Genomic DNA, 27,377 nt, shown 5'->3' on the forward strand with positions numbered 1-27,377 from the left:
CTCTTCTGCTTCTCCTACTCCCTCTCTGACCTGTCCTCTTCTGCCTCCTTGGTCGGATCCTCCTTCAGATCACATCCTCCTATCCTCTCCCTTTATTATTACCATAGATGCTGACCTAAACTCTTACAGTGCTAATTGCTCTTCAGCCATCTTCAACTAGATATCCAGATGATACCTTAACTCGGCATGCCCTGACCTTGCCTTTTACTGTAGCAGTCAGCACATTTGTCACAGTCCCTCAGGCTCCCAAACCAGGTGACCCCCTTGACTCCTCCCTATCACTCACCAGCACCCCATAGTCAGTCTGTTGCTAATACCTACCACCATCGCCTTAGCACCTCCTTCTCTCCTCTGACACTACCCCCACTTTGGGATAGCTTGTCAGCCTCCTGCCTGGACCACTGCCTCAAGTCCCTCCTCACTCTAGTCAGTGACTTTCCTAAAGCACAGGGCAGATCCTCTCACCCCCCCCCCCCCCACTCCTTATCATTCCATGATCCAACACAAAACGCTAGGGTGGTGTTCAAAGCCTTTCCTAGCCTAGCCCCCACCTAGTCTCCACTGTGTCATCTTTCATCTGTGACCCTGGTCTCCTGGTGGCTCCATCAACAAGATTGGCCATGGTGGATGTGGGCAGTTTTGCCGACTGCCCCTATTCCCGGAATGCTCCTCCTCTATTCCAGCTTCTGAGTTCTGTGACCTCTTTCAACTTTCAACTAAAATCCCACCTTCCCCAGGAAGCCTTGCCCACTAACTCCTTTGCTTATTCTCTAGTGATTTTCTCCATAGCTGTCTGTGCCTATTTGCTTCTGATCTCCTCGAGGGGCAGGAACTGTAATCTAAACTTGTTAACCTGGGTCTGGGTCTGAGGAAGCACTGAAATGCCTGCTTGTCTGGCTGATTCAGACTTGGAGGGGCTGCGATCTGCCTGACTGAAGGGAACCCCATGATCAGAGAGACTGCATCTGCAGACCACCCCAGGAAATGAAGGGATGTCAGCAGGGCTGCCACTAGGGCTGGGGGGCAGGGTTGCCACCAGGCCTTCCATGGCTGTCTCATGCCAGGGAAGGAGGCCCTCTATGTCTTCTCTTGCACCACCATGACTCCCCCAGCTAACCATATTCAAAGCAATCATGGCTGGTGTTCCTCAAATCCTCCAAGAGACTGCTTATTGCCATGTTACATATAAAGACATATTTGCTTCCTAGGAAATCACCAATTAAAATTGCAAGAAGGATTTGTATTTGTTCCTGGTACCTGCCTTCAAAATTAAGACAATGCAAAGACTCCACATAAGATAAGTACCTGCGTTTACTGGGAATCACGCCAACTTCGTCGCTCTCGCCATCTGGCGTCACTTGCCTGGCTTGCCACCATTCATCATCAGAGGCATTGATAACGTGAAGGATGTCTCCAAACTTGAAATTCAATCCTTGACTTGGAAGGCCACTGTCTTTAGTCTTATCATAATCAAAAAGGGCTCTAAGATTGAGAAGAAAAATAACACACTGAGTCCACCAGGTAGAGCCACTGAGACAGGGGAAGGAGAGTCATGCCTATGCTGCTCCTCAAACATTAAAATGTGTGTGCTGTGTTGTGGCAAGCCAACAACATGACAACTACCACCATGTTTTCCCAAATGTCTGGACTCCAGTTGTACAGCCCTTACTAGAGGTTGAAGCCTAAACTCTGGCATTTGAGAATTCTGTAAGGAGCAATGTTGTCTTTTCTGACTCTGGGGAAATGGAAATAAATCAATCCCCTTGTTTATGCAGCTTTATTAATAAACAGTCCTTCCTTGTTAAATTCTGGTGCACTGCGCTCTTCCTCTCTCCCCTGGGGAGTCTTGACTTAGCATTTCTCAAGGAGAATACCAAGGAAAAAGCCCTAGACATGTCCACAAGGTCCCTGATCCCTCAACAGAGAGAAGAAAGCAGGACTATTTTCCTAACCCCCTGGTTTGTACTTTTGCCTTGGAAACCAACTGGGGCCTCCCCACTAATGACCCCACAGTCCGGTAACAGGCCCCTCAGCCCTGGCCTTCCCCTTATCCTTTAATAGATAACCTGGAGGAAAGGAAGACATGTTCAGGTTTTAGTCCCAAATCTCCCTCTACCGCTCTCAATTCTCCAAGGTTCTGATGCACAGAAGGAACAGCAGAGTGAGGATTTTTCTTTAAAAAGAAGAAAGCTCTGAGACAACCTTCTCTGGAGCTGCTCTGCCAGCCACCCCAAGTGAGGGACAGATCTGGAGGCATCAAATGCCATTAGACATATCAGTTCTGGGGGCCCCAGGTATGCCCCCCAGGGTGCCCATGGAATGAGAGAGTTGCCAAAGCTCAGAAAGCTTTCATTTTAATTGCAGCAGGGTGTGGCCCCCCTCGCTGGAGGGGGCTTCAGTAAAGTTCCCCTTTGGTCATTTTCACTGACCACTTAGCACTCTGCCCAAACCTCTCCAAGAGTTATATTCAAGAGGAAGAAAACAAAAAGTAAATAGCAAACTAACTCTGTAACAAGGGAGCACATGTGACCCTCCACTGTCCTGAACTTCAGTCTTCTCTTCCTCTACAAGTGGTCATCTCAGCACCCCCCAAGAGTGGCAGTGAGGTTCTTGGGAGAGAACATCCATGAAACTGCTGCCTCAGGGGAGTCTATCACACCAACCCTGGGAGAGAAAGGCTACGAGCCTAGGAATGCTTCCTGAAGTAGAAACGGAAGCCTGCAGAAGGCAGAATAGGAGCCCAGGTCTTTCTGGCTCTCTCCCCACTAACAAAATTTAACTTTTCCTCTAAATGTCTCCACATCTCATGGAGCTAGCCTGTGCCTAGCTATGCCAGGTCATCAGAGGAGAGGGCTGGCAGAGCTTCACTCCTCATTGGGTCCTCAATCCCATACTTGATTCTCTCTTAATCAGCCTCGAGACCCCGAGGAAACCCCGTGGGCATTCTGCTGTCTCTATCATCTGGCTTTTGGCCTCTTCTCCAAGGCTTCTAGGATGCTCTTCATTGGCAGTGTTTTCTGAGGGTCTTTCCTTAGTCTCTTCCTAACTGTCTGAATACTACTGAGGCTCAGAGGTCAAGGCACAATCCTGGCCCATCCTCCCCACCTCCATCCCTCTCTACTGAGTTTGATGAGGCAGCCTGATCCCTAGACTCTCTCCAGAGTGGCAGACTCCCCAATACAAATGGCCTCCTGGCCATTTCACACCAGATGTCCCAGAAGCATCCAAAAACCTAACAGACCTAAGACACGACTCCTGCCCTGTCTCCACAAACTTACTCCCTTCCTGGGTTCTGAATCCCCCTGGTCAAACAGCACTCCTGGCAGCATTCCCAGGCTCCCCTGAGCCCCCCAGTCTCCTTACTCCAAGCCATCTTCAGGAAGCTGCCCCAGTGACAGTCCCCAAATGCAGCAGGTTTGCTCACATCCTGACTGTTCTGTTGGCTTATACTTAGGAGCCACTGCCAACTTCTGCATCTTGAAACCACAGACTCCTCTCAGAAATCAATAGGGAGGCCCACCCGTGTGATGCAGCAGCAACTTCATCTCTCTGGTGTCCTGGCCTCAAAAAGCTCTGACGCTCGTGAGTACTGAAAGGTGAAGAATGCCCATTTGGAATGTGGGAGAGTGGCTGGGTACTTGCCTCACATAGAGGGATCGCTTCTGGCTGGTTCGAAGGGAACCCGATCCGGAGCTAATGCTGCTATTCATCATCTGTTCCCTTAAGTCATGGATCTTTGCTTCAAAACGACTATATTCTGTGAGGAAGGAAGAAAAACAGTCTTTTTCTAACAATAACTTTCAGGAAAACGAACAAACTGAATAGAATAGAGAGTTTAACAGCTATAAAATACTTCGGTCCTGTAATTATCCATGGCAGTGGTTAAGCACTGGGTTCTTAGAAATGAAAAAAAAAAACAAACAACAATGCTTCCACCGCCTGTTCTCAAGGAGCTTCTGTCCTACAGATGCCATCATGGCCATGCCTGCTGATAAGAGCCAGGTTTCGAAATGAGGTGAGCCTGAGTCCTGGGAGCAGATCAAGATACCCATGCTGGCAGACTTATGGCCTGGTCACTCAGACCTGCCGGGGGCTCCCGTCTCTCTGACACCAGGCCCCCTTCCTCTCTGTGTGGATGAGGCCAAATGTAAGGCAAATTTGCAAATTAGTGAAAGAGGTTTGAACTGAGGTTTCATCGAAGAGGCAAAAATGCTTCAGAATTAATCTGCCCCTAAAAAAAAGTCATTGAAAATCCTTTGACTATTAACTATGGCTTCCAGGATGTTTCGGAACCACTTAGCATGTGCACATTCTAACTCTGCTAATCTCAGCATGGCCATGTTTCTGTCCTCGAGCTCTGTGACCCTCCATCTCCCACCTCTGGGTCTTTGCCCTTTGTTGTCCATTTCCCCCCCTTCCCCCTCACAGCCAGTTCAGTCCCAAGTGAATATCTAACTGGGAAATGTTTACCAAAACAAACAAAAACCAAACATATACTATTAATTGGGGGTTTCTAGTTTTGGTTTGAGGCTGACATTACCTTCGACCTTCCTTCTGTCAGTAGCCTTTTTTGGGGGGGGGGGGAATTTTGTATTTTTGTATGCCAATAGCCTTTTGTGAATCCCCACTGTTTCACCCAACACCTGGCCCAGACTAGACAGATCATTGACATTCACTGACTTGCACAGACAGTTCTGTTCCACAGACCATCACATAAAGCAATTTTCACCAAATGAGACAAGGAGGGTCAACTGCCTGTGTGCATGTGAGGGGTGAGGTCTAGGCACAGCCAAGGGGAGGATGGCAGACTCAGGATGGGCAGAGCATGGCAAAGGTCACCTTTCTGGGTGCTGAAGGGTTCAAGGCAAGCCCAGATCTGACAGCTTCTGGGGCAAGGCAAGGGGGAGGCCACTGAATGCTCAGTCAAGAGGCAGAAATGGAGAGCATTTCTTTACCTGAAGTGGCATTTCCATTGATTCAGAAGGGGCTGTAGCAGACCCCAAATGACTGTTCCCCTCTCACTATCCTATAAGAAAGGAAACCCCTTTAGAGTGGGTGGCCCATCTGCCAAGCATGCTTCTTTGACCCTCACATAGCTTCTCTCCAGATCATCACCTGTGGGGGGTAGACTAGTCTCTTTGGAGGACATACCAGACATTCCACCAACTTCAGAGGTGAGGAGGCCTGGCCTTGGCTAACTCTCCAGAAGGTTCTCATGGAGACAGAGAAGCAAGACTGCAGTGATATGCAGCAGACTCACATGGCCTCCCCAAACACTGAGCTCAATGGCGGGGCGGTCCCTAATACTGCAAAGAACAGGTCAAGAGGGAAGTGTTTTCTAGCAGAAACTGAGGACTGGCCCAATAAAGCCAACATCCCCCATGAGGATGGCTGCGACGTTCAGAACACCATGCCAATTCTGCCTTTTGGATGATCCCATTTACCAGTAACCCTAAGGAGATCAAAGGGTTTATTCCACCATATTTTCCATTTTCAGATCTACTCCTTTTTTGGTTTCCTCAGGACTAGGAGGTTATACCCTGGTACCTTACTACCTAGAAATATTACTGCTAGTTCCAGGGTTCCCTTATTTTTCAGGATCTAGTTCCTGGTTTATCTATAATTTGTTAAAACATGTCTTGGCAGTAGATGCTGAATAGGTGATACCTTCAAGGATTAAAAGATTTCATTCCATATCAGTTGCCAAGCACCTACATCTGGGGCCACCAATGAGGACCATGCTCACAAGAGAACTAGCACAGAAAGCAACTAGGTTATGACAGGAAAATGGATCTTTGTTCTGGACATTTTTACTTCATAAAAGACATTATCAACTTTGATCACTAGCTGTTATTCTAAATGATTAAAAGGTTTACTCCACAATTAATCTGAGAAATTCTGAGAATATGGCTCTCTTCTTCTTCGGCCCAACCAGCATTAAGAAGTAGAAACGTCACTTTATCTTTGTTGTACCTTGGTCAGTTGTAGCCAACTCTTCATGACTACATGGGCCAGAGCATGCTGGGCCCTTCTACTGATCCTTCATGATTTCCCAGTCTGTCCAAGTCCATGACACTAAACATCTATCTCATCCTGTCATGGTCTTTGTCCCTTCCCAACATCAGGGTCTCTTCCAATGAGACCCATCTTCACATTGTGCGGCTTAAAGTACTCAAATGTTGGTTTTGATTGTCCAACAACTTTACGATTTTATCTGATCAAAGCTACCTATTTGATCCTCTCTTGTCCTTTATTTGGTCTAGAACTTTCCCTCTAAACCTAGATCTGAAGGGCTCCTTGACTGTTTTTATAATTTGCTTATGGTATCTCTTTTTATCTCTCTATCACATACCAATTTGCAGTTTATCAGTGTGCAGTGTGACTGCCAGATGGTTTTCAAGTTTTCCCTGCAGTTTTGGTCAAATATAGAGTCCTCAGTCCAATAAGTAAGGTCTAAAGATTTGCCATACACCAGGCATCAACACTGTGCATCAAATCCCTTCCTCTGACTAACCAACTCTTTAATTTTGACTAGTAAAAATGGTTCTGATGACTACTGTGTTCTGGGGGAGCTTGGAGATCTGGGACAAATAGGATCACTATTTTCCTGCCTCCCCCCCTCCCCCCATTAATTCCCAGATACATTTTGTCACTTTTTTCCTAGCCCCCATATAGGAATAAAATGCCACGAAGATCATTTACTGTCACTTTTCTAGTTTAGCTTACTCATACACAATTGATATTGCTCTAATTATTAGGTTGGGCTTCATTTCTTAAAAGTGTTTTCTAACTGTATGAAATTCATTCCTATTTGTCTATTTGTAGGAAGGCACTGGAGTATATTATAGATTCTGTTACCTAGGATTCCGTTATCTAACCTCTCTTTCCATTTCTTCCAATTGCATTTTGTTCAAGTTATAGAGAAATGTTGATGATTTCTAAGAGAGATTGTAGGACTGCAATTCTGCTCCATTTAGTAATTTTTTCAAGAAATTTTTATTTGTTCCTTTAGGGTTCTCTAAATAAATCAACACATCTGCAAAAAAGAATCATTTTTGTTTCCATTTTGCCTATTTTTATTGAATGGAAAAATTCCAGGTGGAGAAAGCCCAGATTTATTTTTTTTACCTTCAGGTCGATATTGTGCCACAATTGTAACAGCTTGGCCTGCATTCTTCAGAGCCGCTGCTGCCTGTTCATGTGTGGCTGCCCTGAGATCGACACTATTTACCTGAAAATAAAACAAGAGAGATCAACTCAGAGACAAGAATCATGATCACTGGAAATCACAGCAAGAGGTGCTTTTTTTTTTTTTAACACAGCAAAGTAAAAGCTGTATTATTCATTTATCTATAGAAAACATTTCCTAACCTGAAAGTAAGCCATGATGTATGGTTTTTCTTTTTTTGGTTAGGCAACCAGGGTTAAGTGACTTGCCTCAAGTTTCACAGCTTAAGAAGTATCAAGTGTCTAAGGCTGGTTTTGAACTCAGGTCTCCTGACTCGGAGATCAGTGCTCTATCCACTGCGCCACCCAGATGTCTCCCCACAACAAGCTATTGTTATTCTCAATTAGATTCCATCTGAGATGACTGTTACCTCTTAGACTGTTTTTTCCTCACTTACCTCTCTTCCCCCAGCTTCTCATAAAATAATACATAAGACAAGAATGGCCCTGAATCCTCATAAGGCAGCTATACAACTATCCAGACAACAGATTTCTGAGGCATTCTTGCCCTTCTCTGACTCTTTCCTTCTTTCTCTTCTCAGCTCCCAACTGGAAAGACCCGAAGGAGTCTTTGTCTTTTTCTTAAGTCCCTTCCTCTGGCAATGACTAGCATGGTTAAGAGGGACAAAGTCAGACTTCGGAGCCTTTGACCAAGTTGCTTGGTATGTTCATGCACAAGAAGACCATACCCCCAAAGTTCTCATTACAAGGGTCCTGCCCAATGGTTGTGGAGGTGACTGAGACAGGCCCAGAGCCTGGGTCTGGCTCTGCCTTCTACTGCAGTGGAGGAGAATCAGGATCTAAAAAGAGCTGGAGAGGCCAGAATGAGGGAACCAAACAGGGATTCCATTTAGCAAACAGATCCCTCAGGCATCATATTAAGTGCCTGCTAAGACAGCAAGTTAAGTCTAATTCTTCATGTTTCTCTCTACAGAATTTCCTCTCACTAGACTCAGGTAAGGGTGGTCAGGGGGTAAGCTATGGATACAGCCAAAGGCCTGGCATCAGGAGGACCCACATTCAAATCCGGCCTCAGATGTTTACTAGCTGGGTGACCCCAGGTGCACCACGCAAATTCTCTAATCCTCTATCTCCTCATCTGTAAAATAAACTGGTGAGGAAAATGGCAACACACCCCATGGCTTTGCCAAGAAAGCTCAACCCAACTAAAAGGAACAAACCATGGCCAGATTGGGCTCTGGGCTCTCAGTTCCACTGTATTCCCTCTCTCTTCCAACTGAGTATAGCCTGTCTGCGCAGCACCATCGATGACCCTCCTGAGGTCTCTGGAGACACCTGGTTTGTTGACAGTGCTGCTACCTCTCAGCACTGTCTCTGACTCGAGACTCTTTTCTCCCTCAGTTCATCACATGATGGAGTTTTGAGGGGCAAGGTTCTGCTGGCTGGGTCCCAAGTCTTTCTCTTCTTTCCACCCAAACTCCTGCTCTCATCTCTCAATTCCTCCATTCCATCTCCTCTGCACCTGGCCAACTTTGGTAGTGCCCCCAAGTGTTCTACTGCTATCAAAAACTCTGACATTTCCTATCAGCCCCAAACCTGCCATCCTTCTATCTCTCCCTTTGCTTCCTTGACCCAGTCTTCATCTTCATCCTCCCAAACCAGCAGCACTGTGAAGAGTATGCAGGAGGCACTTAAATCACTGCTGGCTGGCTGGTTAGCTCCCATCCCACTTTTCCAGCAGCTTATGGAGGACATTCCTCCACCTTGCATCTCACTCGCAGTCTTTGGGCCCACCTTGGGGGGCTTCCCCATCCTGGACACCAAAGACCTAGTGGATTTCTCTCAATGGACCTTCTATGTGCACCTCCTCAACACATAGAAAACAGAACTCGTTTCTTTCCTTCCTACATCTTAACGTCTTTGTCAAAGGAACCGCCATTTTTAGTCTTCTAGGTTTATAATCTCAACCTCATCCAGAACTCTTCTTTCTCACTTTATTTTCTACACTAATGGGGCCACAAGGCCAGGCAGAAGGATCCCTGTCACTGCACATACCATTCTTACTTCGCACTTTTGCATTTTTATTTATTCAGTTACATCGTGATCAAGTCCTGTGTGTTTAAATGCCTCTGCTCTATGAGAAACCCCCAAAGGCCCCTCTCGATAACATTTCTCCCCCTCATCGAGCCACTGCTTGAGTTCAGGCCCTCAATGCTTGGGCCAGGATGGCAATAACCTCCTGATCCTCTGTGCCTTTTCAAGCAATTCTTTCCTTAACAATCAATGGGGTATTATTAGTCAAGCCTAGTTTGGATGAGATCACAGCGCTGGACCCTTCCCCACCAGTATCCCTTGGATAAGTCCCAAAAAGAAACAGCCAAGTCCTCCTGGAGCACCTGAATGCAATCTCAGACTAGACTTGGTAGCCCACCCTAGATTCTAATGGCAGGCAGTCAGAAAACATACTATGTTAAGGGCTGGGGTTACAAAGAAAGCCCTCAAGGAGCTCCCCACTCAAAGATGGACTAGAGATGAAAGAACTCTGCCTTGATCAGCTACTTAGGAGAGGGAAGAGCTGGAGGTGGGAGTAGGGAGAGGACCTCAGGATCTTGAAAGAAACAGGGACCCCACAAGATGGATCTGAAGAAAGCCAAGCCTTCCAAGTCAGTAAAAAGGCATCAAGTCAGGAGGTAGAGTGCTGTCTGCATGGAACTGCATGCAGCATGTCCAAGTCTACAAGACTAGAAAGGTCAAGAGAGCAGTCACTCTCTACTATGGGGTGGGGGACAGATTGGAGGAGGGAACTAAGATTCAATAGTGAAACCAAGACTGAGTGACTCAAGGAGCAGACTACCCTCAACAGGAACAGCAAGGTTGGGAAGAAGGGATGATATGGGGATAAAAAATCCTTTTTTGGGTATGTTGAGTTGGAGATAGCCTGGGGATGTTTTAGAGATAGACAACCAGAGGAAGGTGGATATGAAGTGACTTTGTGAGAGTCCCACAGCTAGTCCAAAACTCAGCTGCCTAAGAGACCTAGGGATGAACAGAAACCCCAGAAAAGAGAGTGCGGCAGAGTGGGGGGCTGTGCAGGGCCAAGCCTTGTCTAGGAGATGGGGCCCAGATTCAAGGAGTGAGAGGGTCACAGGGAAAAGGGTGGAGAAACACAAGGGTGGCAGGGGAGAAAAGGAAGATTTGGGCAAAGGACTCCATTTGGGGTGAAGGATGCCAGGCCCCAGGATGAGAGGGGTACTTCTGGCTGCTCCTGCTCCACCTTCTATCTCTGCCTCTCAGCACACATCTGGGACTTCCACCACACCTTGAGACGGACCACCCAATATCACTTTCCAGTTATTTCGCCTAGTTGAATGTCTTCCTTCCCCCCAATAGAATGTAAGTTCCTGAAGGGAAAGCAATGGCTCACTTTTGCCTAGACCAGGGCCTCAACAAACCTTTATATACCTGCTGACCGATGGATTCAGGAACCAAAGGTCCATGCTCCGTCCTAATGGCCTGGATGTTTGGTCATGAAAACCATTTTTAGAGATCATTTCTGAGGACTGCCACCAGGATCCTCACTTCCTTCTTTCTTCCGATGCTCATGTGCTTGCCGAGATTCTGTCTCTCTGAATCTCTGCTTCTCCTCTTTAGTGTGGAGAAATCACCAGGCTGCAAACTATGACCACAAGGGGGTCCTCAGGACCCCCAGCATGAGCAGGAAGAACTCCAGCCACAGACCCAGGGTGTCCAGGATTTCACCTCTGTCTTTCTAGTGATGATGCTTAGGAGCTCAGATGTGTAAAGGGCTTGGCTCTCCCCCTGAAGAGCCTATTTCTGTCCCACATGCCCTCTACCAAATCCCACCATATTACATGAATTATGGTTTTTAAAAGTCATGGAGTCAAAATGATTAAAGTCATTCGTTTCATTGAACTGTTTTGTTTTTTAGGTTTTTGCAAGGCAATGGGGTTAAGTGACTTGCCCAAGGCCACATAGCTAGGTCATCATGAAGTGTCTGAGGCTGGAATTGAACTCAGGTACTCCTGACTCCAGGGCCAGTGCTCTATCCACTGTGCCACCTAGCTGCCCCTATTTCATTGAACTGTTAAAGAAATTCCCAGTATTAATCTTTCACTCATCCCACATCTGCCCTGTGTTTTACTAAAACATTGAATATTCTTAAAAACCAGAAATGAGAAACCACCTTAATTTTCTAAGTCCTACCGATATGATCCGGTCTCCTTTCCGGAGCTCTCCACTGAGATCAGCAGGCCCTCCGGCAAGGATAAAGGAAATAAAAATGCCTTCTCCATCTTCCCCCCCTACAATGTTGAAGCCAAGGCCTGTGGAGCCACGATGAAGAATCACTTTCCTGGGTTCCCTAAAATAAAAAAGAACAAACAATTGAGATGCCATGTTAAAGTATAACATAATTTATTGTTCTATTGATCAGAACCACAGCTGAGTATCTTATATTCACAAAAGATTATATGAAGGGAAGACAAATTCTTAGAGTCTTTTCTGAATCAAGACTTCAAAAATTAAAATCTGTCTCATAGCAGCACTAAATGGATTAGATTGCATTGTGATTTTTTAAAAAGGTTGTCCCCTCTACAGGATAGAATCAACAAATCTCATTCCAATTCTTTTGATGCCTGAAAACTAACCAACATAGGTATTTAATTTGTTCCAAGAGCAGCTGACCCTTGCTGATTGGCTTTGACAGGAGGGGCAGGAAGACATAGGGGACAAGCAGCCTACTAAATGCCGGATACTGTGTTAGCTTGACAAAGGCTATTTTCTCTACACTTGAAAGGAGCCCTGAACCCAACCCAACTCAGCCTCAGAAACATTTTTGGGGCCCTCCTAGCCAACAGCCCTTCAGCTTCTTGAGAAGGTGGTGAGGATCCTGTTTTGTTCCTGGGGGACATCGGCTCCTTGAAAGGGAGGGGCTCTCTTTTTGTCTCCATCTTCAGAGTCAACCACAGCAGGCACACGAGGAATGTGTTTGAAAGCATGAATCATCAGGGACAGAATCTAAAATGGATCCCTTAAAACTTTTCCAGCATTTACACATGACCAAAACCAAAGCAGTCAGAATAAGGGTAATCAACTGGCAAAGAAGTGTACCATGGAACTAAAGGCACTGAGCACACTGTCTGGCCCATGGGAGCGGCTTTAAGTTTGGCACCATGTATAAAAGTGAAATAAAGTGTCTTTCTATTTGCCACTCTGGTTATCCTTGCTCTTCTGAAGCAGAGACCTCAACAAAGTACTCAAATACTTTTTGCTGCAAGAAGGCAGCTTGCATCACCAATGGGATTTTGATAACTTTTTCATAGTCTTTCACCATGCACAAAACCTAGCTAGAAATGGTAAAGATATTCTAAACTTCTGCTGCTGACTCTCCGTGACCCCATTTGTGGTTTTCTTAGCAGAGATACTGAAGGGATTTGCCCTTCCCTTCTCCAACTCATTTACCACGAAATGAGTCACCCAAGCAGCTAGGTGGTACAGTGGATAGAGCACAGGCCTTGGAGCCAAGAAGACAGGAGTGTGAATCTCGCCTCAGATACTTAACTCTTTTGAGCTGTGTGATCTTGGACAAGTCACATCACCCTGACTGCCTTACATCCAGGACCATCTCCAGTCATCCTGAGTCCTATCTAATCACTAGAACCAGATGGCTCTGGAGGAGAAAGTGAGACTGGAGACTTAGCATCCCCCTCCTCCATCCGAAGCCTTACCTCCCTTACCTCTAACACTGCCTTTGATAAACCAAGGGACTAGTTCTCTGGTATATACACAGTTACCCCTCCTTGTCTTCACTGTTCCCCACCCCTCAGTCCCACTACCAACACTGGAACTCCCTCAGACACCTAGTAATGGGAGGACCACTGATGAGTTCATCATGCCCTTCAGTCACCCCATGACCATGACCCACTCACTCCATTCCCCACTTCTCTCTTATTTCTACTTTGAAGACAGGTTCAATGAAGGCTGGAGTCAGGAAAGGGTAAAAATGGCTCTTAGAATAAACTCATTTATCCACAAACTGACCTATGTCAATTAAAAAGGCCCAAGAGAAGTCACAACTATGGGTTAGTGGAGTTTCAAGCTTGAGTCTGAGCCTGAGAATTGTTTAACTTCCTGCATCCTTAACTCTCCAAGGTTTACCTGGGTTAGAGCAGAAATCATACAGATAGGAAACTCCTTATTCTTACAACAGCTATTTCACTGCTGAGCGATCATCTGGGGTAGGATGTGAACTCGGGCCCTAATGCCTGACTCCACACCCACAGCACTGAGGCAGAAGGCTGCTGTGTCCCTTCATCACTGCCAATGCTGCCTTCCTTTTTGCTCATCCTCTCCCTCAAGCATAGAGACTTTCCATTTCTGAGTGAAGACTGAACATGGAATCCATGAAAAGAAAAGAAGCGGTCCTAACATCAGCAGTGCGTCACAGCAGCAAGGGCATGGGCCTCTAGGTTAGGGTTTCACTCAGCTGTGGGCCCCTGCAATAGCCCTCAGTTTCTTCATCTGTAAAAAAGGGGGCTTTACAATCTTAAAACTAAGACTTCGCCTAGATTAATCACAGTTTGGGGGAGTTCTTGAAATAAGACTAACCGCTGAGGTGAGAAAAAAGAAGGAAGATGTGGCACCCAGAGAATTGGAGGGGAAAGGAACTGTTGGTTGGTTCTTGTTCTTCCTTATCGAAGACCAAAATGACATCATTATGCTGGAGACAAATGACAGTGTGCCCAACTTTGGCTGATTAGACCAATACAAGCTCGGAATGCCCTGCCACAGGTCGGGCACAAATAGTCCTGATGAACACCTGGGCTGGGGACTCTAAATTTACATTTAAAGGAACAGGTTATTAGGAGAATGAAGAGTTTATGGGACAGTACTCTAGTAAAGGGAAGCTGGATGCCCTCTTATTTTGGCCCTTACTGAGGTGTATGGAGCCCAGAACAACCAATCCTTCTCCAGATTCATGAAGTCAAAACCCTAGTTTTCTCCACACTGTCTTCCTACAGAGTACCTCATGGTACTCAGGCCACATTTATTCCAATGAGTTCTTATAACAAAGCACCAAGTAGTCTAGATCTTTTCTCTAGAAATGCCTCCACTTCTCCAGTCTCCTCAGATGATGAGTTTGTCTGCAGCCCCTAGAAGAGGAAGCACCTCTTGCCAGTGAAGTTGACTCTAAGGTGGTTCAATCCCCACCTCTTTGGACCGATCTGCCTTCCAACTGACTTCTGGTGAATGGCCTTCCAGTTAACATGCCAGTTTCTCATGGGCAGGAATGCTCTTCATTTTGTTATTATTTATATTATTCTTATTCTTGATTTTATTCTCTAGGCTTCCCTAGAGAATGCAAGCTCCCAGAGGGAAGAAGCTTATCCCAGGGGCTGACCACTGGCATCAGGGCTGAATTGGCCCAGATCAAATACTCAAAGCCATCACTGTGGACTCACACAGACTTAGCTTGCAGATATTGTTCTCATGTGAGTTGCAGGCTGCAAATGGATGCTTGTCATGTACAAGATAAAGCTGATTTTCAAAAACCAAATTTAAGATTTTACATTTATATCAGTTAAATTTTATCTATTATTTTAACCAAATGTCCTGAAATCAGATGAAAATTTCTTTTGTCTGAAAATTTTTATTATTTATTCATTCATTCATTCATTCGTTCATTCATTCATTCATTCATTCATTTAGGTTTTTGTAAGGCCATGGGGTTAAGTGACTTGGCCAAGGCCACGCGGCTGGGTAATTATTAAGTGTCTGAGGCTGGATTTGAACTCAGGTCTTCCTGACTCCAGGACTGATGCTCTATCCACTGTGCCACCTAGCCACCCCTGAAAATTTTTATTTTATTTTTGCAAGCTACATGTAAAAACAATTTTAAACTTTCATTTTTTTCAAAATGAGCTCCAAATTCTCTTCCTATTTCTTTTCCTCTTCCCTGAGATTTAAAGATTATACGTGTACAATTATATAAAACACAATTCAATATTATGTTCAATTTTTTTCAGTTGTGTCTGACTCTTTTAACTCCTTTTTGGGGCTTTTCTGGGTAAAGATACTGGAGTCTTTGCCATTTCCTTCTCCAACTTCTTTGAAAAAGATGAGGAAACAGACCAAAAGGGTTCAGTGACTTGCCTAGGGTCTCAGAGACAAATGTTTGAGGTCAGATTTGAAAGAAGACTTTGGACCTACTGCTCTAGCTGTTCCATATTTCCATGATCTTGAAGAAAATGGAGCCCCCCCCCAAAGAAAAAGAAATAAGGTTTAAAAAATATACTTCGGGCGGCTAGGTGGTGTAGTACATAAAGCACTGGCCTTGGAGTCAGGAATACCTGGGTTCAAATGTGGTCTCAAGACACTTAATAATTACCTAGCTGTGTGGCCTTGGGCAAGCCACTTAACCCCGTTTGCTTTGCAAAAACCTAATACACACACACACACACACACAGACACTTCAATCTGCACTCAGACTCCATCAATTCTTTCTTTCTTTTTAAAAACATTTCATTTATTTAAGGCAATGGAGTTAAGAGTGACTTGCCCAAGATCATACAGCTAGGCAATTATTGTTAAGTGTCTACGGCCACATTTGAACTCGGGTCCTCCTGACTCCAGGGCCAATGATTTATCTACTATGCCACCTGGCTGCCCCTTCCATCAGTACTTTCTTTAGAGGTAGACAGCATTTTTCATTACAAGTCTTTGGGAGTTGTCTTGGATTTTGCTGACAACAGTTAAGCTTTTCAGTTCATCATCATAAAAGTGTTGTTGCTGTGGATAATGCTCTCCTGGTTTTATTCATTTCCCTTTGCATCAGTCCATGTAAATCTTCCTAGTTTTTCCTAAAACCATCCTTATGTCATTTCTTATATAACAATAGTATTCTATCAGAATAATAAACCACAATTTGTTCAGACATTCTCTAATTGATGAGCATTCCATTCAAAATCCAATCTCCTGGGTGGCTAGGTGGCGTAGTGGATAAAGCACCGGCCTTGGAGTCAGGAGTACCTGGGTTCAAATCCGGTCTCAGACACTTAATAATTACCTATCTGTGTGGCCTTGGGCAAGCCACTTAACCATTTGCCTTGCAAAAAACCTAAAAAAAAAAAAAATCCAATATCCTGCCACCATAAAAAGGGCTGCTATAAATATTTTTGTACAAATTATTTCTTTTCAGTTGATCACTTTGGGAAACAGACCTAGGAGAGTCACCTGAAAATTTCATATGCATGTTACAGATGTTTTCTTCCAAGAAACTGAAAAAATATGTTAAAGCCAAGCACAGTCCCTCTGCAGTTTCACCAGAGAGCTTTTAGATGAGATCTCATTGCAAAGCAGGAGATGAGACTAAAAAAAGTAACTTGGCATTGTAGCTGTGGAGGTCCTAGAAAACAGCTGACCTTAACCCAGAAATAAGTGGAAGAGTGCCTGCCTCGACAGCTTCTGAGTAGGAACCCCAGAATGAGCAGTTACTGGGAAATCCAAGTGCTGAATTCAGAAGGGATGGGCAAGGAGCAGATGTTGCCTGGATCAAACCATTTGGACACACTGAAAGGCCAGAGATTCTTGAAGAGTAGAGTCCCCAGTCCTCTGAGAAAGCAGCATCAGGGACTCAGGAGACCCCAACACTCCATAAGGCAACAGAACTGGACCTTAATATGGAGTCCACAACAGGGAAAAAAGCTAGCAAACAAACAGAAAGACACCCAGGATAAAAGCTGTTGTGTAAAAGGAGCACCCAAGACATCATCAAGAAGAAACTGACTTCAAAACATAAACAAGCAAATCCTCAAGGACAAACAGTTCGGTCAAAAGGTGACTTGTAAATTTAGTCTCAAGGATTGGCAAACCACAGCTTGGGCATGGCATGGCATGCCACCAATTTCTGCAGACCCCAAACCTAAGAATGGCTTCTTATGTTTTTCAAATACAATAAAACTTAATTTCCTGGTTCATATGAAAGATGAAGATGGGGACGGAGAAAACACCACTGGAACCTTAATTTCTTCTGAAAGGCCAAACATATAGAGAGCTTGCTGTATAAATACAGGAATGGGGAGTGAGGAAGGGAAAAGGGAGAAAAAGAGGGAGGGGGAGATTTGGGAATGAAATGGTCATAAACAGAATAAATTATAAACTCAAGAGAGGGAGCTGTGAAGAGGGCCTAGCAGTAAGAGGAAAAAATCTCTGGGCACGCAGGAGAGGAAAAGCCAAATTGGATGGGCCTTCAAGGTACAGCTTTCAGAACAACAATCCACCCCCAAATAAGTGAATTTTAAAACACAACATTGGTTCTTCTGGAATGACATTAGAAAGGCAAAGTGTCTCTTTTCCCAAGCAGAAATGTTTTAATATGTAGGGGTTTAAAAGTACTTAGTTATTGTATCATACCTGGGAGGTTAGCTACCAGCAAAACACACACACACACACACACACACACACACACACACACACACACACGAAACAAATCTGGAAACAGGTATTAATTACTCTTTATAGAAATACATAAATAACTAAAGAAATAATGATTCTAGGAAGGCCAAATGAATATTATAAAAAAGACAATATTGGCAAACTACCAAAGGGTTAATGATGAAATTCATCTGAAGGGAAAAAAGGAAACTCATTTTGTAAAAATGAGCCCAGAGCAGGGCTTCTAGTTATTTGGGGTTTTTTTTTGCAAGGCAATGGGGTTAAGTGGCTTGCCCAAGGCCACACAGCTAGGTCATTATTAAGTGTCTGAGGTCACATTTGAACTCAGGTACTCCTGACCCCAGGGCTGGTGCTCTATCCACTGTGCCACCTAGCCGCCCAGAGCAGGGCTTCTAATAGTAGCCCCAGCTCTAGTTGGTTGGCTGGGTCTGTAGAGTTTAAAGGAAGAGCAAAGTTTACTATCTTCAATTTTTAAAACATGTTGTCTTATGAATTATGCCATTTTTTCTCTTAATTTTTTTTATTTTCCATTTGGATGTGATTCTTCTTTAGCAATATGAATAATATAGATCTATGTTTAGCTTGGTTATAGATGTAGGGCCTACATTACATTGCTTTCTGTCAGGGGGAGGTGGGAAGGAAGGGAGAGAGGGAGAAAAATGTAAAAAAATGATTGTTGAAAGCTACCATTACATGTAGCTGGAAAAATAAAGGAAGAAATGGGGGCGGGGGAGAGAGAACACTAAGCCCCAAATAGATGTTCCTTAGATTTAAAGGAGATCTCAAATACCAATCAGAACTTCCTTATAGGGCTTCAGACAGGGAAACAATCAGGACTAAACAAGGGAAAGACAGGAGTCACACACAAAAAAACAGACAGCTGGGATTATAGAAGAGTCAAAACTGCTTGCTCAAAGAAAATAAATGCAGTCAAATTAGAAGGTACACAGGTACTTTGGGAATATCTCTGCAGCAGGTTTCACTGATAAGATACTTAAAGAGTTAATTGAAATCTATAAGAATATGAGCCATTCTCCAATAGTGAAGTGGTTAAAGGATATGAACAGATAATCTCAAGGTAAGATATACAGGTTATCAATAAGTCTTATGTAAAATCATTAATAGAGAAATGCAAATGAGAGGAAATCTCAGGTAGTACCGAACAATGATTCAGAAAAAAAAAAAAGGAAGTGACAAAAGCTGAAGTGACCCTTGGAAATCAGTTGCTGTGACACCCCTCACATCCACCCTGTACACAATACCACCAGCGGACTCTCATTGGCATGCCCTCATAGAGGAAGTGCCCAGAAATAGGACCACCCCTTCAACACTACAAAAATTTACAATCTGCAGAGTCACTGCCAGCCCTGCCATAGGCGCACAGCAGACATCTTTTGGATATGGTCAATGGAGACTTTATTTGGTGTGACTGTGGGGATTTGTTACAAGGGTTTTCTTCTTTAGCCAGTGGACGGGTGGAAGATGGGAAGAAAGGTCAGAAAACCAAGTTTTAATGAAAAAAAAAAAGATTCTATTTAAAAAGGAACCACACATTCTAGTTTTTCAATGTAATATTGCAGAAACGATATGCTAGTTAAATTGAACAAGGGTTTTTGGTCCTAAAAGAAGTAGAAATAAATCTGACACACAGCAAGGCAAGTTCTCTCAACTGCTTCAAGTCTGGTTATCTCCAAAAGGTCAAGGCTGCAGGGAGACAGGAAATGCCAGCTCCTTACCTTGTAATTTCATCATCTCCAGGCATCCCTTTGGGAACTGGGGAATATCTGGCTGGTGATGCTGGTGCTTGGCCCAAATAAGCAGGTGGACTAATGTGGTTATCCACAGGTTGAGAATAAGCTAAAAAAACACAGTAAGAAAAAATAATTAAAACAAAGAACTAATTGCCCAAGCAAGACAGTCTCAAGATATTTATTTAGTTCATTAATTCAGTAACTTTGATTATGGTGTTTACAATTCAGAAGAGAGATGTTGGAGTTATAGGTGTAGAGAGAGGTGGATCTTAGGAAGTCATCCCAAGATCCAAGACAGACAGGATGGCTGATCTCAAGTCTCTGAAGCAAGGGATGTGGAAGTGGGTAACCCCAAAGTGTTCCAAGAGGGCAGAACCAGAAGGAATGGGATAAGGGTTTAAGGAAACAAATGTAGGTGTGAAGCCATGAAAAATGCTCTGCCCATTAGGTCAAGGTGTGTCTGAAAACAGAAGGGGCTACACCTTGACCCATCTCAGGAGTCTGGTAGGTACAGCCTTGAAACCGACTGGACAATCACATGCTGGGGATATTAACAGGAAGACCTTTCTTCAGTTGTTATCTCCAGGGTCTGGTTCACCTCAAAAATCTTTGTGGGATTCAGATTTTGGAGGTTTTGGAGGGCACCAACTATCACGATTCTTATTTGTGTTCATCTGGGACAGTGATTAAGCTCTCAATGCATACTGATTTTGTGGCTTGATTGTCTTCTCTCTTAACAGCTCTGCTATTTCCCCCCAGGCTCCCTCTCAGTAAAGGCCACAGACAGCCCCACCCAGAGCATGGGGCCTGGAGGCAAGAAGACTCCATGTCTTTCACCTCGTGCCTGCCTCATCTATAAAATGGAGCTCTCCCAGGGAAGTCAGAAAGCTCAAATGAGAGAACAGTTGAAAGAACCCGCTAACACAATGCCCACCCCCTCCCCAGAAAGCTGGTCAATGGAACAGAGTCATTTTTCTAAAAGGTGGAAGAGGTTTTTAAAAAACCCAGCATCAATAAGGAGCATTAGATCAATGCCTGACAACATGTGAACTTGTGGAGGGGGGATATTTGGTCTCTTCTCTGGACACTCAGGGACCCCTTCCCAAGCTGCTGTAGCTCTGTCCCGTCCAACCAGGGGGTGACCCATTTGCCAATCCATCCATAGCTTCCCCCCGTGTGGCTATCAGAGACCTTGGAGCCAAAAGGAATGGTTATCTCTGTCCCTTCAGCAGCATGATACCAAAAGGCTTGTCCTGATTCACAGCTCCATCAATGTTTGCCCTGGCAAGCCTCCTTCCAGAGAGCTTCCAATACTATTCCCTTTTTTTTGTTTGTTTTTGATGTTAGGGATTTTTTTTTTTTTTGCCATTTTAGCTCATTTGTGCGGTTAAACCTTTTTTGATCACTTAGATTTGCATTTCTCTTCAAGGGAGTGATTTTGAGCCACCTTTCATATGGATACTAATGGCTTGCAACTCTCCTTTTGAGAAGTGTTTGTTCATAAACCCTTTCCCTCAGATCCAAGGTCTAAGGGACTTTGTGTTTTTTTCAGATTTAGGCAATCCCTGTCATGGCTACCATGTATATATGTGCTTAGGTAAACACCTGCCTGGAGCAAGAAAAGAGGAATGGATCCCTTTTGTTGATTTGGATCTTTTAACACAAAGGTCACAGATCCATTAAGTCTGTGAAAAGGTAAGAAGGTGACAGAAGGCGCTTGGCCCCAGCCTCATTTCTGCCTGAATGATTGCCCGGGTTCCCCAAGCAGCTTGAATTACACAGGGAAGTCTTTCTCCAGTAATTTACATGGTTTCTGGAAGACTGTTGCTCTCTTTCGGATTAGCCCTTACTGGTCAGTTCTACTGTGCAATCTCTATTTTTTAACCAATACCAGATGTCTGCTAAATATCAATATAATCTGAGGCCTGAGAGTCTATTCCTCCTTCATCTGGACATCTCTTCATTATTTCTCTAGACAGTTTATTTTATTTATTTAAGGCAACAGGGTCAAGTGGCTTGCCCAAGGCCACATAGCTAAGCGATTATGAAGGTCTGAGGCCAAATTTGAACTCAGGTCCTCCTGACTCCAGGATGCTCTATCCACTATGCCACCTGGCTGCCCCTTATTTCTCTAGATATTTTAGCTCCTTTACTATTCCAAATGAATTCTTATTTGTAACAGGTTCTGATCCTTTTGACAATCGGATTGGTAGAATACCAGCGGTCTAAAATAGTTTCATTATCCCTGTCATTATTGTCTTGCCATGACACAGCCCAGTCATGAACAATGAATATTTCCATAGTCACTTACATTGTCCTTTATTTCTTTTTTTAGTTTTTTTTCTTTTGCAAGGCAAATGGAGTTAAGTGACTTGCCCAAGGCCACATAGCTAGGTAATTATTAAGTGTCTGAGGCTGGATTTGAACTTAGGTACTCCTGACTCCAGGGCCGGTGCTCTATCCACTGTGCCACCTAGCTGCTCTGCCTTTATTTCTTTAAGGAGTATTTGGTAAATGAATTTATGGAAGTTAGTATATTGATTCTCTTTATACTATTGGCTCAAGTTCAATTTATTATTATTATCATTATTATTTTATAGAAATGCTATTAATTTTGGGAGGATTATTTTATAGACTAATTACTTTGAAGTTACTGTCTTAATTAAAAACTGTTCTGATTCCCTTTGATTTTCTAAGAATTATCACTCCATCAAGAAATTTTGAGTTTTTATTTTAACTTCTTTCTCTTGTTGCTATTCCAGAACGACATAAAAATAATAATAATGAGAAAAAGGACCATCATTGTGTTACTCTTGTATTTACTGAGAAAGTTTCTAGCCTAATTCAAATGCATGGGATGATGACTTGCATTTTTAGATGGATGTTTTTTATATTTTTTCCAATGAGATATTTCACAATTTTTTCAACTTAAAATTTTTAGTTTTGCTTTATTTGATAGCATGCCTTCAAGTCCTCCTTGTTTTTTTGGATTCCTCTAATCAGTCAATAAACATTTATTAAGTTCCTACCTTGTGCCAGTCAGTGGACTAACCTTTGAGGACACAAAACTAAAGTGCAAGCGTCTCAAGGAGCTCGCAGTCTGTTGGGAGATATGCTATATATGGGATAAGGTGGAAATAATCCACAGAGGGAAGGACAGAGAGGTCAACAGAAGGCTATATAGGTCACCAACAAGAACACTATCACTGACATGACTCTGACTAGGGAAAGTTTCTGCCTTAGGGACACCTAGCTCTGAACCCAGTAATAACCGCAGCTCCCCGGGGCATCCAAACTCACAGTTGGTGACATCAGGAGGTGCACAGCCATCGTTCATGTACATACTGGTGGGTTTGGCCACTCTCAGGTAAACAAAGTCCAACGTGTTCTTTAAGGCAGTCACGGCTTCTTCATGAGTCACTTCTTCGAGGCAGACACTATTCACCTGTCACCAAAGAGGAACCATGAAGAGACACTTCCAAACCCCGGTGAACAACTGCCAAGAACCACAATGCTGAGGAGACGATGAGCCAGATCAAGAGCACATGACTAGGTCCAGACAGGACAAGAAGAAGGCAAGACAGATGAGACCCAGGATGGATGTGAATGAAAAAAGAAGACTAAGGAATGCTCAGGTAAAGGAGGGCACAACTCAGCAGGCGCGGCAGGAGGCAACTAAGACTGTGTGTGTGTATGGGGGGGGAGGTACATGTTGGGTGCAGTGTGCATATGTGCATTGGTGTGGCATGGTGTGTGAGTGTGTGTGGGGTGCTGTGTGTGCATTTGTGTGGTGTATGTATGTATGTATGGGGGCACATGTTGATGGATGTGGGTGCAGAGTGTGTGTGTGTACAGAGTGTATCTGTGTATAGTATGTGTGCATGTGTGAATATGGTGGGAGTATGTGTGTGCACTGGTATGGTGTGTGTCAAGTCTGAGTGTGTATGTGTGTGTGTGTGATGCCTGTGAGTAGTATGCACATGCTTGTGAGAGGGATGTGTGTGGTGGGGGGCTGAAGGCTCAACTAACAAGGTGTTAATGTGACTTCTGCCTGAGTGGGAGACATGACCAAGGTGTGGAGGGTCATCACAGCTAAAACAGAACCACTTCCATCTTGTCCTGGGGGCAGGCGTGGCCATGGGCAGGATCAGATCCATGCTCCAAAGAGAGAAAAAAGCTTATAACAAACCCTGTCTCCTCTGAGATGGACAAACAGCCTGGGAGGGGGTGCTCAGGATCTGTAATTTGGGGAAGTCATAAGTGACAAAATCTGAACTTGGGTCTTCCTAGGTCTTCCTGGGTCCATGCCCTGCACTTAATCCACTGAAATTTCCTTTAGAAAGTAGTTAGAAAGGGGCAGCTAGGTGGCGCAGTGGATGGAGCACCGGCCCTGGAGTCAGGAGTACCTGGGTTCAGATCCCGTCTCAGACACTTAATGATAGCCTAGCTGTGTGGCCTTGGTAAAGCCACTTAACCCCATTTGCCTTGCAAAAACTTAAAAAAATCACAAAGAAAGTAGTTAGAAGATGGACCAAAGGGACCAGAGTAGTGAGGAAGGCTTCATGCAGGAAACTGGGGTGCCAAGGGCCTGAGCCAGGTTGACAGCTGTGGAGGTGAAAATGGGGCACAGGAGAAGAGGATGAGCCTCCTTTTGGTGCCTTCTCAGGGGTGCTTGCCCTGTGGCCTCATCTGGTGATGGGTCAGCCACATGGGAGCTTGGGGTGGGGGGATGGAGGCACCAGCAAGATTCTGAACCAGAGGCCAGATGGCTGAGCTCAGAGGTGAATCAAGAAGTGCATGGCAATGAGCCAGGGCTCAGATCTGAGATCAGGCCAGGAGCTCAAGGCCTAGAGAGAATCAGCTCATGGGAGCTGAGGAGGAGGTGAGTGGAGACAGAGAGAGGGGCCCAAGGAGGAGGTTGGGTGAAGCTCCCCAAGCCTTGGGATTTTCCCTTTGTGTTTATGGAGGGGAAGAAGAACAAGAACTAATTGGTTCTTTCAAGGGTTCTGGTGCCAGTGCCATGAAGGAGACAATACACACTCAACACTATCCCATTCCCAACTTGGTTTCTTCATCTCTTCTTCTCTGTATTTTAGTCATGTCATTAAAGTCAATAATTCAACCAGAAGCTAATGATTGCAACAGGGAGGAAAAGAGTCCACTGTTCTGCCCACTTCAAAAAGTTTCCTAGTCAGGCAGCTAGAGGAGGATACCTTGAATGAGTTAACTTCACTGGGGGCGATAGGGCCTCAAAGGGAGGGAGCTGGCCTCAGATTCTGGGGCTGCCCTGTGACCTCGGGCATGTCCCTGAAGCCCAGGGTGCCTAGGTAGCTCAAGTGTCCATCTCACTGGCATGGAGGGTATCTCCACCCCGGATGCTTCTTAAACTGCTGAAAAGCTCATCATCTAGGTAGATGCCTGCCCATCTGACTGGGGGCTAGTCACGTAGCTTCTCCCTAGAGCTTCATCCAAGGTGCTTACTGTTCCCAAGCCTGCGGAATGAGCCCCAATTGATGGAGGGCTCTCTCAGAAGCCCTGCCTCAGTAATGACTAGAGAAAGCCCAGAGTTGGTCCCGCTGGGGGTCCTGCAGCAACATGCTGACCATGACTCGGAACCCCTGAGTCTCCCCAAGGTCCCTCCATTTCAGTTCTAAATCCCTGCTGTCTTAGATGTCTCCAATGTAAATCGTCCGGTCCTTCTCTAATGTGAACCTGTTAGCTCAAGTCTGGAAGGCTGAGTCAAGGTCGGCTTTTTCTCTCAACCCTCTCCTTTTTGCTCCTCTCCTGCTGCCAGACTCTATGCCCACGGCTGGGGGAGATGTGCCAGGTCCTATGATCTAGAAATGAAAAGCACATGCCAAAATGTTTCCAGATAAAAATAAAGAAGAGCCAACCTAGGAATAGCTAGGAATATTTTTAGGTTTATGAATATGCTCCAAGAAAGACACAGGAAAAATGTTTTCTTTTCAGACTAAAAAATTCTTCAAGGCTAAGAAGTCCCTTTTGAAATAAAATTGTACTGACTAAAACTATCAAAGTTTAGGGGAGAAAACGGAGGTCAGAGGAAAAACCAGAAGCTACTTACCGCTAAAAGTTTATCTCCAATCTGTAGTTTGCCATCTTTATGGGCTGCTCCCCCTTCAATAATTTTGGTGACATAGATGCTGTTATCCCCAGGAATATGCTGATTCCCAACTCCGCCAGCTATACTGAACCCAAGACCTGCTTGGAAAATACAAAAGCATGAATTTCCCCTGAAATGGGAACTCTGAGCTCATTGCAATGAGAAGGCCCTAGACCAGCTTTGGGTGACATGAAGTCACAGGGTCTTTATGCAATGGCAGTCATCAAGAGGGTGGAGAAAAGCTATGACCCCTTCCTCCTGGCCCCTTTGACTGCTCCCATCTTCTTTCTTTGCCTTTCCAGGTTTTCCAAGGTCTTCCCCAGGAAGTCTTGGCCAACAGTGTCTGCCACCAAAAGCACTCTGTGTGTCTCATGGTAAATTACTGGGCTAAACATTGGTGGGTCTGCCAAGTCTGGGCACAAGGCACAGAGCCCCTCTGGGCCAGGCCTTGGGCTGGGGACAGAACCCACAGAGGCAGCAACAGAGAGGTTTCCTGCCCTTAGGGAGGTGTGACACAAGTCAAGGACAGGGCAGGAGGGAGAGGTCCTGTGCAGTCCCACAGCTGACACAGCAGAGGAGGGGAGGGGTTGAAGCAGCTCCTGTGGCTAAGCACTTCACTCATATGATCTCTCTGCATCCTTCTACCCACCCTGGAGGGGAAGGGCTAGGGCACAGAGGAAATGACTTGTGGGGGTCTCACAGCTAGGATGTATTGGAGAGCCCTTATCCACTGTGCCATGCTGTCTACCTATCACTTCATAAAAAAGCATCTAAATTCTTAGAGATTAAATTTTCAAAATTTTCATTTCTTTAGCCTGAGGTTATTGAAATGTGGAACAAATTTGCCCTAGTAAGACACAAGAGACTTCCTGGCTGGAAGGCTTAGGAAAGGAGTTGAGATCCTTTTCTTGACTGGGTTTCCATCTAAGTCACTGCTCTGAGGGCAGTATTCAGGTAGTTACCAAACAAAAGAGCTTTGGGAAAGTCTATTCCTAACCCAAGCCACTGAGTTGAAGTCTTGCCAGGTGTGTAAAGACTTCTAAAGTACAAGAGGAATTATTTACTTCAATCATGAAATAGCGAACATTTTTAAATTTGTTGGGTTTTGCCACATTCTGCTCAAAATATTCAATCTCTTTCTAAATGGGGACAAACTTGAACTGATCAGAAGTGCTTGCCGAAGCTGGCAAGCATCAAGTTAGCAGTATCTTCCTGCCTGCCACCTTACCTTTAGGGCCTTTCACCAGTTTGATCTCCACTGTTTTTTCTGTTACTGGTTTCCGTCTTTTGACATACAGACGCACGATGGACCCTGCTTCCTTCAAGGCTTCAACTGCTTTGCTGTGTGTCACATCTCGGACGTCAACTTCATTTACTCGCAAAATGCAGTCATTAACCCTAAGAGGATACATGGGAGAAAGAAGAGACTTCTTATTTGTAATTCATCTTTGCCCATCTCAAAATTCCAAAAGCAGGTGACTTTAAATCCAAGGGATAAAAATGTAAACATGCCAATCATGGATCCTGCTCACCATTCTTGGGCCAAACGGGACAGAAGTCACTGACTCCTGAGGGGAAAATCTCTTCAGTGACTGAGAACAAGCTTAAGAGCACAAAGCAAGAAAAGTTAAAAGAAAAAAAAAGGAATCCAAAGAATCTCTGTTGATGTGCTCTATAAACTGAAATGGTAAATTTTTAGGTTCAATCACTTGGCAAAGCAGTTTGGAAATATGTGAAGAAATAAAATGTCTCCACCCTGTGCCTCAGAGATTCTACCACTATACGAGAATCTGTGAAGGTAAATGACCAAAAAGAAATGTTCCATTCCCAACAAATATTTA

General features: G+C 44.6%; 1 protein-coding gene across 12 annotated transcripts in view; it reads right to left on the reverse strand.

The window, feature by feature from the left end:
• The window catches only part of DLG1 (discs large MAGUK scaffold protein 1), a 193,969-nt gene that overhangs the window by 26,733 nt on the left and 139,859 nt on the right, over positions 1–27,377 (reverse strand). For 7 of the 12 annotated variants that reach the window (XM_074190570.1, XM_074190568.1, XM_074190566.1 and 4 more), the window contains 8 exons: positions 26,765–26,934; positions 25,498–25,634; positions 22,713–22,857; positions 19,398–19,518; positions 11,413–11,569; positions 7,129–7,231; positions 3,643–3,757; positions 1,306–1,482 (listed from right to left, as the gene is read on the reverse strand). In XM_074190570.1, the coding sequence (XP_074046671.1) occupies positions 1,306–1,482; positions 3,643–3,757; positions 7,129–7,231; positions 11,413–11,569; positions 19,398–19,518; positions 22,713–22,857; positions 25,498–25,634; positions 26,765–26,934 (1,125 nt within the window). Of the gene's footprint in view, positions 1–1,305; positions 1,483–3,642; positions 3,758–7,128; positions 7,232–11,412; positions 11,570–19,397; positions 19,519–22,712; positions 22,858–25,497; positions 25,638–26,764; positions 26,935–27,377 lie in introns of all 12 variants that reach the window. The other 5 variants (XM_074190569.1, XM_074190567.1, XM_074190575.1 and 2 more) reach the window with 1 other exon arrangement.

The sequence above is a fragment of the Macrotis lagotis genome, chromosome 6, assembly GCF_037893015.1.
Source record: "Macrotis lagotis isolate mMagLag1 chromosome 6, bilby.v1.9.chrom.fasta, whole genome shotgun sequence".
In the NCBI taxonomy this organism is placed as follows: domain Eukaryota; kingdom Metazoa; phylum Chordata; class Mammalia; order Peramelemorphia; family Peramelidae; genus Macrotis; species Macrotis lagotis.